The sequence below is a fragment of the Nansenia antarctica genome (assembly GCF_963989245.1).
Source record: "Nansenia antarctica genome assembly, chromosome: 16".
Taxonomy (NCBI): Eukaryota; Metazoa; Chordata; class Actinopteri; order Argentiniformes; family Microstomatidae; genus Nansenia; species Nansenia antarctica.
The window spans coordinates 6002268-6014767 of record NC_137686.1 but is presented as its reverse complement, the minus strand read 5'-3'; the positions used below and the strand labels follow the sequence as shown (position 1 = coordinate 6014767).

The following is a 12500-nucleotide window of genomic DNA, read 5'->3' as shown; positions in this document are numbered from 1 at the left end:
ATACACATACACGTACACACACATACACACACACACACACACACACGCACGCACGCACACACACACACACACACACACACAACCCACACACACACACGCACGCACACACAAACACACACACACACACACACACACACGCACGCACACACACACACACAAACACACACGCGCGCACGGACACGCACGCACATACACACACACACACACACGCACGCACACACACACACACAACCCACACACACACGCACGCACGCACACACACACACACACACGCACGCACACACACACAAACACACACGCGCGCACGGACACGCACGCACATACACACACACATAGTCAACGTTTTTACAGACCCACAAGACGCATTGGTGGCAGCAATTGAGGTCATTCAGCAGACTACATGACTAGCTACATGCAGAAGTTCATAAAACCCGTTGTTGAGAAATTCCCTCCCAGCCAAATGAATCCGACAGAGAGTGCTCCAGGACCAGCAGGTCTTCGCTAAATGTATTATCAGCACTTAAGTTGAGTCAAAGTAGGCTATAATGTTCTTTTATTTTTGTCTTCGAAAAAGACACCTCCTTCTCAGTGCGCTGCACCTCTCGCCCCCGGGGCATCAACCGGACCCCTCGGCCCCCCCCCGCCCCCCCTCGGCCCCCCCCCCCCCGGGCTTCTCAGTCGCACACAAGGCTCCATTCACCTCCACTAGACCACTACACACCAGACAGTGGCAGTAGACCTTTACTGTGGCACTTCAATTTACGACTTTGTCAACATAGTGACCTGTCTAAATAAACGGTAGGTAGGCCAGCTACCAAAGATCGAATAGCTACTGTTCTTCTAGCTATAGTGTGCGGGCCTTGAGTATAGTATCTGTATAACCAGAGACAGTAAAGTGAACAGTAATCGCAGGCCCTACATACATGTTTGTCGTTGTTGTTCCAGAAGTAGAAGGCTCCGACGGCCCCGAACAGCAGCAGGATCGCCCCCGCGATCAGCACGGCGACCCCGGCCTTCAGCAGCCGCCCGGTGGCGCCCGGTGGTTTCACGGCCACGGCGCTGTACGCCTGGGCACCCACACATGAATGAATGCATGAATGAATGAATGAATGAAAGCCTTATTTCGAACATGTGAAAAAAGAAATAGTTATAACAAGAAAAAACAAAACAAAAACAAGAAAAAACAAAACAAAAAACACTATTTACTTAACATGTCCGAAAAGGAGTAGGTAAACACACAGATACGAGGTCAGATGAAACGAGATGGCCTAGTGTAGCTGTAGCCTATCGGTGCAGCTGTCACGTAACACATTTAGTCGGAGGAAATCAGACTCCAGCTATATAGGCTAGCCTATAAGATCATGGTATATGGCAGTATGGTCATGCATTAATAACGCAGGCAGTCAATTAACAATGCATATGCATAGACTCCCTCGCTCAAATGTACATCAGATGCGTGATCGTGGGTTGTCCGTGCACTCACGGTAGGCCTACTCTGAAAGCAAGCAGGCAAATCTGACTTTTCATCTGAAATCTGAAATGCATGAATTTCGTGTCCCACGGGCTACTTACCGGAGGCATAAACTGTTGCAGGTCCTCGGGCCCCGCGGAGGCGATAGGCACTTTCTCCAAGCTCCCGGCCATAGCTGCGAATGGGACTAAACGCCTGAGCAGAGGAGTCTCTCTCTCTCTCTCCCTCTCTCTCTGTCTCTCTCTCTCTCTCTCTCTCTCTCTCTCCCTTTCTCTCTCTCTCCCTCTCTCCCTCTCTCTCTCTCTGTCTCTCTCTCCCTCTCTCTCTCTCTTCCTCTCCCTCTCTCTCTCTCTCTCCCTCCCTTTCTCTCTCTTTACCTCTCTCTCTCTCTCTCTCTCTCTCTCTCGTTGGGATGGGGAGAAACAACCCTGCTCATTCATGTGAGGGGTGTTATATTACCGGCCCGGGGAACGACCAGGTGGAAGGTATGCGCGCGCCACACCGGTTTCTGTTTTCCAACGGTGCGTCTTCTGGCGCGCGCCCTGCTGTCCCGGGACAGGACAGGGGTTCCGCTGCGGAATGTGGAGGTCGCTCTATTGATGTGTGTGCGATCGAGAAAGAACAAGCCGAGCTGCTGGCAAGCGTACCGTACACCATCTCTTTTTCAGGCCCCTCTGAGCCTTTGCCTTTAGGCTATCTTTCACATTAAAAAGTTAGATCGCTAGGCCTACTTATGCATTGGACTACTGTGCATAATCAAAGGAAAAGTGTGTTTGATCTTAATCCACACTCCCTTGTAAAAAAAAAAAGTTACGTTTTGCTCGTGCATAGAGGAGGCTATCTCATATCACCCTACTAATCTTTTACAAGGGAATTTGACTGCGCCTGCGTCAAAGCCTATACCTTAAAGGTCCCTCTTTGTCTTTCTCTCTCTCCCTGCCTCTCTCTTTCGAGGTTCAACCAGTGCCAGAGGTCAGAGGTGACTCTTGTGGAATGTGTCACCCTGCCTCGAGCTAACAGAGAGAGTACAGTATCTACAGCCACCACCATCACTCAGCCAGACCCTGGGAACCTACACATCTCCATGGAGACGGGTCGTCTTGTTTCCGGCACGACAGTCATCATGTAACTTCCATTTTATTCCAAAGCCATTCGTTAGACTGAGGCTGTCGTGTTCGTAATACAGAGGAGGTTAGTTAAGGTGTAAACAGTTGCCTATAGATGCTACTGTACCTGGTGCGCTTTTACGAGTGCATGGGAGTGGTGCGCCTAACTCATTCTGCGCATTCCTTTAGATTTAAGACCTAATACTGATTTTACATGAATCATATTACATCAAGGAAGGGTGCTGTGAATTGACCTTACATCAGCAATTATCTAAGGGCAGCTTTAAGCTAACAGATTCCTACGATGCTGTTTCTTCTCTCAGCCACTGAGCTCTGCTGTTACAACAGCGACATCTGTCGGCTTCAAACGGTAGGATGAGAGGCTTTACTTCATTGTCATTCAGCCCAGTGATGCTATAAGAAGCAATAAGAAGCGTTGATTACTGCACTTCCAATCCCCCATGAGTAGACCTATCGGCTTCCTCTTGCAATACAAACGTTAGAAACAAGATGAAGGTTTCAAAACGGTATTTCAACGTTTATTTTCTTTCGAATATCGTGATAGAAAATCTTAATAATTACATTATTGCATTCAAATAAATTCATACACATGTTATCAACTTGATACATAGGGTCTCCGGCCTCAAACTGCATAGTTTCTGGGCCATTTAAATAGTAGGCATGCTTAAGGATCAATAATTACAATTCATATTTACATTTTTAACCATTACTATTATAAAAAAATAAAACTCTCTTTATGTACAAAACATTGCATATAAGATCCACAGTAAATGTCCAACAGAAGTCTTAGTGATTGGACAGAGTCCAAATGCAGCTTGTACATTGAAACATTTCAAAATGCAAAATACACAAATATTAGGATATCAACTCATTTACATAACAACAAATAATCTCATATACATTTCTAGCAATGTGTGATTCTCATTGTCATGATTTTGAAATTAAATTATAGGCTATCTGATTTTTGAACGCTCAGCTCTGTTTCCCCGTTACACTTCGTTAGTGGGACATCGTGTCGTAGTCGGCGCGTAGACGGGGATGTTGATGTCGCTGATCTCCTGCACCCGGACGGGCCTGGGGGGGGTGACCAGGACGGGCCTGGGGGGAGTGACCAGGACGGGCCTGGGGGGGGTGACCAGGACATAGTCGAACTCCGTGTGCAGCACCTTCTCGTACACACTCTGCAAGCCCGTTGTTTTGGGGAGGTGTGCCTGGTAGTAGTTGTCCCTCCGTAGGGAGTCTCGGGGCAGCGAGCCGGTCTTGGAGAGGTTGCTGAAGGAGGACATGTGGTTCGGGGCGGGAGAGAGGCCGAGGCCGGGCCCGGGGGAAGGGCCGGTGGCGGCCCGGACAGCTGAGGGACTCCAACAGCGGTCCGAGTGGCCCAGTATCTTACACTCACTGGTACACGCCCACAGTCCTGAGAGAGAGAGAGAGAGAGAGAGAGAGAGAGAGAGAGAGAGAGAGAGAGAGAGAGAGAGAGAGAGAGAGAGAGAGAGAGAGATGTTATCTATAAGCCTATTTCTATGATCTGAATGTGCGCGCACACATACACACAATCACTTATTTGATGTTCAGTTGAATTTCAGTCATGTATTTTTAGCTCCTTACCACTTTGCCCCCCCATGGGTGGAACTCCGTCTTTCTTTAGGCCTGTGTCCCCACTGACGTCACTGTCGCTGTCGTTAAAATCGCTGTCGCCTTTCCCGCTGTCCTTCCCGCTGAACGCAGGGTCTCTGGCAGAGATGGTCGTGTACGAGTTGCCCTTCCAAATCGTGATCGGTCTCACTGCTTCTTTCCCAGTGCCGTAGCCGGGCAGGGTGGAGTAACCCTGCAGAGCGGAGAGAGAAAAACAAGTGATTAACAATAGGCCGACGCACTGAGAAAGTACTGCACATCTAGGTCTCTCTCTCTCTCTCTCTCACACACACACACACACACACACACACACACACACACACACACACACACACACACACATACACACACACACACACACACACATACACACACACACACACACACTCAGATGTCACAGTATCTCACCTCATGTTTGGTTCCGCGGGGTTTGCTGTCCGTGTCATACACACAGGGGACCTCGCTACCGTCCTCCGAGGCCGAGCACATCTCGCTTCCCCCGGGGTGGGCCTCTGATGTAAACCCCCCGGGGTGGCCTGAGGAGTACGTGTGCGCGTGAAACCCTCCCACTGCACCGGTGGTCCCGTGGAGAGGCAGCAGCGGGTTGTCGCCGTGGTTCCTACCCCCCCTGTCGAGCGTGCAGTCCTTCTCCCCGTACGAGTCGCTGTCCTCGGCGCTCTTGTCCCGTTTGCGCCGGTTGCAGGTGGTCGCGATGAGGATGATGGCCAGCAGCAGGAGCGTGCAGCTCCCGGCCAGGACCACGATGATCACCACCGACAGGTCCCACTGCGCGAGGATGTCATCTGCGCTGCTTGATGTCCGGTACACGGTCCGGTCGCTCGGCGGGGCGCCCGCGACGATTAGGAAGTGGAGCGTGGCGGTGGCGGTGAGCGCGGGCCTCCCGTGGTCACTCACCGTAACGGTCACGCGCAGGGTCTCGTCCACGTCGTGCATGCTGAGCGCGTGGCTGAGGTAGACCTCTCCGGTGGCTTTGTTAACGGAGAACACCGACCCCGGTTCCCCGGTGGGGGCGAGTCTGTAGGACAGTTCTGCGTTAACGCCCTCGTCTGCGTCTCGTGCCTCCACGCGGGTGATGACGTAGCCCGAGGGCGCGTCCCGGGGCAGCAGGACCTCGGCGGACCCGTTGCTGAGCGCGGGCTGCGTGATGACGGGCGGGTTGTCGTTCTGGTCCACTATTCTCACGTTCACGGTGGCGCTGCCGGTGAGGGGCGGGTGGCCACCGTCGCTGGCCGTGATGCGCAGCTCGAGCTGTTTCATGACCTCATAGTTAAAGCTCCGGAGCGCGTAAAGTGAGCCGCTGGCCGGGTCCAGAGACACGAACGTCGACACCGGCGCGCCCATAAAGTAGGAGTCCGCCAGCTTATAACTAACTTTCCCGTTATGCCCCAGATCCATGTCCCTGGCGACCACGGTGGTGATATAGGCCCCCGGTGCATTATTCTCCACCACCGCTACCTCGTAGACAAGTTTACTGAACACCGGCGCGTTGTCGTTTTCGTCGGTTAACCGGATGGTGTACTGGGTGATGGTTCTGAACGGCGGAGAGCCTAAATCCTCTGCCACCACGGTTAAATTATACTCGGGGATCTTTTCCCGGTCTAACGGCATAGTGCTCACGATCATGAAGCTGTCTTCGTACGCCTGCTGCAGCCTGAAGTGGTCGTGGCCGTAGAGAGTGCAGTGCACCTGTCCGTTCGCACCCGAGTCCCTGTCCGAGGTGCTGACCAGGGCCACGAAACTCTCTCGCGCCGCCGCCTCCGTGATGTAGGCGATGCCCGCCGTGATGGACGTCATGGGGGTGATGGAGATCTCCGGCGCGTTGTCGTTCACGTCCTGCACCTGCACCACTATCTTACATATGGCCGGGCTCGGGTTCGGACCCAGATCCGTCGCCTGGACGTCGAACTCGTAGGTTTTCTTACTCTCGAAGTCGACGGGACTCTCCAGGGTGAGCCGTCCGGTTTTCCGGTCCACTCTGAAAAGTTGCCGTATCTCGGAGGGCACCTGAGGACCGAAGCCGTACACCACCTCTCCGTTCAGCCCCTCGTCCGGGTCCTCTGCGTTCAGGTCCAGTAGCAGAAAGCCCACCGGCGCGTCCTCGGGCAGGTCCACGGAGAAAGTGTTCCGGTCGAACACCGGGCTGTTGTCGTTGTAGTCCTTCACCGTGAGGTTGATGCGCGTGGTTCCCGTGCGGGACGGGTGGCCGCCGTCCGTCGCGACCAGGTCCAGCGCGTAAGACGCCTGCAGCTCCCGGTCCAGCTCCTTCATCAGCACCAGCTCCGCATATTTAACCCCGTCGGCTCTGCTGAGCACGTCGATGGTGAAGTGGCTGTTCACGGATATCTGGTAGCTCTGGATGTAATTCAGCCCCACGTCCTCGTCCACGGCGAAGTCTAACGGGATCCTGGTGCCCACTGCCGTGTTCTCGGAGATCTCCAGACTCGACTCTGTCCGGGGGAACTCGGGGGAGTTGTCGTTGATGTCCTTGACCTCCACCTCGACGTGGATGAGTTTGAACTGCTCCTTGGAGAAGCTGACCACGTCGAAGGCGATGAGGCAGTGAAGGGTGTGTTGACAGATCCTCTCCCGGTCTATCCTCTCTCCGATGGTCAGCTGTCCGTCGCTCTCTCTCAGGCGGATGAAAGACGAGTTGAACTGTTTCATCATCCTGAAATTTGTCTTGGAGGAGCCCGAAGAAGAGGGACTGGAGGAGGAGATGTCCTTGGCCAAGTTTCCGATGACAGTCGCCGGGGCGTCCTCTTCAAACGTCTGATATTTCACTGTCTTGCCCTGCGTGAGAGCGGGCAGCAGGATAGCCAGTGAGGTGCACACCACCAACACCCACCAGTTCCATCCCATCCCTCTCATACCCATCATCTCGCAAATAAAAAAAGAAGTAAAAAAATCTGAAAAGATCCACTAAAAGTGTCTGCACTTCACTCCAACTATTGCATAAAACAAAAGCACCTGTCCAATTGCAATTTCTTGCAATTGCTTGCGGTTTTGGAATGTGTACACTGTGTTGTGCTCTCTCTGTCTCTCTCTCTCTCTCTCTCTCTCTCTCTCTCTCTCTCTCTCTCTCTCTCTCTCTCTCCGAGGTGTGCTCTTCCAGCGCGGAGGGGCTGCAGTGACGGGGGGCTTTATACGGCGCGGTATGCAAATGAGTTGCACTGTGACCAATCACCGCTCTGAAACGGGAAAGGGGGGCTTCTTCTAAAAGACCTCTAAGCCTGTTTAGAGATTCCTGGACTGTGCGGGGGAAACTTGGCACCGATAAGTGGGCTAAACGCGGGGCTTGATTTAATATATTTTAGTTTCCGTTGCTTGTTTATGTTCCTTGGTCTATTAAATGACTCTGCGCAATAGCACGGGGGGGCACAGGGATGCGCAGTGTCCCTGAGCTAGAGGACAAAGCATTTGAATAACTTACTGTACTCAGTGTTCAATGTTCCTTCTATAGCATTCAGTATTATGACATTATTAGATGTTTTTACTGTCCTTCTATGCAGAAAAAGCCTATCTGGCAACCTGAGCCTATTTGATTCGTATAACAGTCCAACTTGGTCCGTTTGACATTGCGTCTTATGTTTGGTTGAAAACCCTTTGAAACATTTGAGGCTTCACATAATGAGGATAGTTTCTTCTATCTCCCTGAATAGCCCCTCTCACCACCTAACACGTACACAATACACACACCCTGGAGAAAGACTATAGAACTGCGTGTGAAATGCTGACAGTACGAAATGAAAACGGCAATATCTGCGAGAAATTGCTTAAAAACGTTGATTTCAACGTATAGCAATGCGTTCAACAAAACCTGTTACCGGAGACAGACATCAGGTGACATTTGCGTCGTTGCCACTCATAATTCATAATTCCATAACTCTGTTCTCCCAGTGGCGCGCGTGGTCTTTGATTAACGTCCCCCCATGAGTGTTGCAATGCAATAACTGTTTTCAGATCAGATTTAGCTCAATATAAATGGCTACATTCACTCTTTCCACTTAAACATTGATTGTATTCTAATTCCACCCGAGCTCACGCGATGTCGTGTGAGCTGAAGAGGGGGGGGGGGGGGGGTCGTTAATGAAAGCCGGTGTCCCGGGACCCGGTTTAACATGCGTGTCAGCGCCTCGCGCGCCTCTCTCCGCCCTCGCCTGCCAGAACAGGGGGGCTGTGCCGCGCGCAGGTGAAGGCGAAACACACACACACACACACACACACACACAGACCTCCACACACACCCGTTGCAAATGGGATTTGGCTGTAAGCGAGGGGGGATTTATCGGGATTTCAATGGTGAGATGATATCAAAGGCGTATGAAGCCCTCGTTAGTAGCAGCGGTATAATGCCGTGGCAGGGTCTCCCTTTGCAGCCCTGTCGGCGGGTGTATTGTGCTGTGAGCCGGCCTGTGGGGACCCTCACCCCCTGTGGGGACCCTCACCCCCGCTGCTCGCAGACAGCCCCCCTCGCCTAACTGCAGCATAATGAGCCAGGCAGCGCCACATGCGGCTTCTATCCCCCCCCCCCCTACTGCCCCGGCCCCGGCCACAACTTCTTCTTTCATTAGGGGGGAGATGGGGGGGAGGATCGTCCGGGACATGGGGGTACCTCATATTAAAATACATTTAGAGAACGGCATGGCCTCCGTCACGGGTCTTTAAGAGATTTTCCTCTTTCTTCCTCTCTCTCTCTCTCTCTCTCTCTCTCTCTCTCTCTCTCTCTCTCTCTCTCTCTGTCTCTCACACACACACACACACACACACACACACACACACACACACACACACACACACACACACGCACACACACTGAGGAACACTTGCCTTAAGAATGAGCTCATATCATTTGGCACCATTTAAAGAACCCATCTGCCCTCAAAATGTCCCACAGAAGCCGCAGCCAGAGACCACCGCACGTATAGAGGAACTTGTTATATATTCTTAGATACGTTGTCATACTTGGGGGGGAAATTCTTTGCAACAATCGGCAACATTAAGTAGGCTATTGTGAAAACAATAGTCTTTATCCAAACGTTCATTATTAAAAGGCTTAACAGCTCTTGAAACCATTGTAATGTAAGTGAATGCAGAGCCAATCTATGCAGTTGTATGATGGTGCTCACCGCGGGCTACGCTGGGAGAATCGCTCTGTTTTTCCCTGCTTATATGAGCCTAGAATAAACAGATTCTAATAGACAGCTCAGTGATCTCACAGAGAGAGAGAGAGCAATCAAAGGCAAATTACACTATGTTGAGTCTCGCTTTACGGATTACGCCACTGTGGTGTGTCACTGTGTGTGTGTGTGTGTGTGTGTGTGTGTGTGTGTGTGTGTGTGTGTGTGTGTGTGTGTGTGTGTGTGTGGGTGTGTGCGTGCGTGTGTGTGCTGGGTGTGTGTGTGTGTGTGTGTGTGTGTGTGCGTGCGTGTGTGTGTGTGTGTGTGCTTGAGTGAGCGAGAGAGAAAGAAAGAAAATCAGAGAAAGATCTGCTAAGACCTGTTTAGATTCTCTTTAGAATGCAGGACAGACCTTCCGTAAACCCAAAGCTGCCTTTTGTGTGAGCGTGCTTTCACTATACCCCAAAGCGCGCGCGCGCACATGCACACGCACGCACACACACACACACACACACACACACACACACACACACACACACACACACACACACACACACACACCTCTCATTCTCTCACGTGATTGGTGTGTCAATCTCGCCCGTCTGCACGCGAGTTCAACAATAGTAGAATTAGAGCGAGCCTCTAAAATCCCCTCTATTCTTCACGACTCACGAGAGGTATTAGCATTTTCTTAAAAAATATTTTTGAGACCCCCCCCTCTTCCCCCCCCCCCCCCCCCAATCATTGTAGTCCATTTGCCCAAGTTATCGCTGGATATTGAGGTCTCGAGTTGGTCGCCTGATCCTTGCCTCTTGTTGGGGCTTAACTCATTGAGATGGAAACGAGGCGATTTAGTCTCTATTGTCCGTCTGATAAGCGGTGGGGAAAGGAGGGAGAGGAGGGGAGGGAGGGGAGGAGGGGGAGAGGAGAGGAGGAGGAGAGGAGGGGAGGAGGAGGGGTGGGAGGGGAGGAGGGGAGGAGGAGGGGTGGGAGGGGAGGAGGAGAGGAGGGGAGGAGGAGGGGGTGGGAGGGGAGGAGGGGGAGAGGAGAGGAGGAGGGGAGGAGGGGAGGAGGAGGGGTGGGAGGGGAGGAGGAGAGGAGGGGGAGAGGAGGGAGAGGAGGAGAGGAGGGGTGGGAGGGGAGGAGGGGAGGAGGAGGGGTGGGAGGGGAGGAGGAGAGGAGGGGGAGAGGAGGGAGAGGAGGGGTGGGAGGGGAGGAGAGGAGGAGGAGAGGAGGGGTGGGAGGGGAGGAGGAGAGGAGGGGTGGGAGGGGAGGAGAGGAGGAGGAGAGGAGGGGTGGGAGAGGAGGAGAGGAGGAGGAGGGGAGGAGGGGGAGAGGAGGAGAGGAGGAGGGGAGGAGGGGGAGAGGAGGGGTGGAGGGGAGGAGGAGAGGAGGAGAGGAGGAGGGGAGGAGGGGTGGGAGGAGGAGAGGAGGGGTGGGAGGAGAGGAGGGGGAGAGGAGGGGTGGGAGGGGAGGAGGAGGAGAGGAGGGGTGGGAGGGGAGGAGGAGAGGAGGAGGGGAGGGGAGGAGAGGGGAGGAGGGGTAGGAGGGAGAGGTGGAGAGGGAGGAGAGGAGGAGAGGAGAGGAGGAGGAGGGGGAGGGGAGGAGGGGTGGGAGGGGAGGAGGAGAGGAGGAGAGGAGGAGGGGAGGAGGGGAGGAGGGAGAGGTGGAGAGGGAGGAGGGGTGGGAGGGGAGGAGGAGAGGAGGAGGGGTGGGAGGAGAGGAGGAGGAGAGGAGGGGTGGAGGAGAGGAGGGGGAGAGGAGGGGTAGGAGGGGAGGAGGAGGAGAGGAGGGGTGGGAGGGGAGGAGGAGAGGAGGAGAGGAGGAGGGGAGGGGTAGGAGGGAGAGGTGGAGAGGGAGAAGAGGAGGAGAGGAGAGGAGGAGGAGGGGAGGGGAGGAGGGGTGGGAGGGAGGAGGAGAGGAGGAGAGGAGGAGGGGAGGAGGGGAGGAGGGGTGGGAGGGGAGGGGAGGAGGGGTGGGAGGGAGAGGTGGAGAGGGAGGAGGGGTGGGAGGGGAGGAGGAGAGGAGGAGAGGAGAGGAGGAGGGGTGGGAGGAGAGGAGGAGGAGAGGAGGGGTGGGAGGGGAGGAGGAGGAGGGGAGGGGTGGGAGGGGAGGAGGGGAGCAGGAGAGGAGGAGAGGAGGGGTGGGAGGAGAGGAGGGGTGGGTGGGGAGAGGGGTGGGAGGAGAGGAGGAGGAGAGGAGGAGAGGAGGGGTGGGAGGGGAGGAGGAGGAGAGGAGGGGTGGGAGGGGAGTAGGAGGAGAGGAGGGGTGGGAGGGGAGGAGGAGAGGAGGAGGGGAGGAGGGGAGGAGGAGAGGAGGAGGGGAGGAGGGGTGGGAGGGGAGGAGGAGAGGAGGGGTGGGAGGGGAGGAGGAGAGGAGGAGGAGAGGAGGGGTGGGAGGGGAGGAGGAGAGGAGGGGTGGGAGGGGAGGAGGGGGAGGAGGAGAGGAAGGGTGGGAGGGAGGGGTGGGAGGGGAGGGAGGAGAGGAGGGGTGGGAGGGGAGGAGGGGGGTCTGAGATAATCGATGCCCGAGCAGGGCTAAGGCAGGCAGGCGAGCCCCTCTCTCGCGCCCCTTCAACCCCCCACTAACCTTTGCCTAACTAACTCGCGTGCCATCACTCGCGCACCGCCGTCTAATTAGTTCCTCGCGCGATTCAGCGACTAATTATCCAATCATCGCCTCTCTCACAGAGAAGACGCTCGAGAGGAGAACACTCTGACCATTGATACATAAGTGTGACCACACCGACCAATTCAACAGCTCGCTCCCTAAACGGGTTAAAGAGATGAACACTTGAGTCACATGGAGTCCCGTCTCCTGGGCTGAATTTAGACTCCAGATGTCGAGTGCATTCGGAGCCTATAGTCCCATAATTGTAGGCTAAATGGGGTAAACGTTTAACAAGTTCCCCTATAAAAGGAAGAATCGCGCACATAATCATATAATCAAGCAATAACTGTAACGACAAACAATGTTGTTGGAATTAAAAAAGGGCTGCCCTCTGCTCCGCTCGCGTGCAAAAACGAGGCGCACTTTTATTTATTTTTTGAGAATATGAATACTCCACCAGGCCTCGCTATTTGTCTTGAATATTACGTTTAAGAACATTTTGAATTGCCTATAGGCTAC

The 12500-nt window shown here is 54.0% G+C and overlaps 2 protein-coding genes and 1 pseudogene across 3 annotated transcripts in view; all 3 read right to left on the bottom strand.

Annotated features, from left to right (window-relative positions):
* Positions 1–1644, bottom strand: part of LOC308171497 (leukocyte cell-derived chemotaxin 1-like) — a gene marked incomplete at both ends in the record, with an annotated part of 11153 nt that extends 9509 nt beyond the window's left edge. Inside the window, 2 exon segments of the mRNA XM_080546363.1 lie at positions 924–1067; positions 1573–1644. Of these exon segments, the coding sequence (XP_080402489.1) occupies positions 924–1067; positions 1573–1644 (216 nt within the window).
* Positions 1–12500, bottom strand: part of LOC308171702 (large ribosomal subunit protein eL8-like) — a 507482-nt pseudogene that overhangs the window by 439372 nt on the left and 55610 nt on the right. The window lies entirely within an intron of this gene.
* Positions 3588–7128, bottom strand: LOC308171642 (protocadherin-8-like; the record flags this gene model as incomplete). Its single annotated transcript, XM_080546519.1, has 3 exons — positions 3588–4015; positions 4207–4426; positions 4642–7128. 3 exons carry the CDS (start codon positions 7126–7128, stop codon positions 3588–3590), a joined length of 3135 nt encoding a protein of 1044 aa, XP_080402645.1.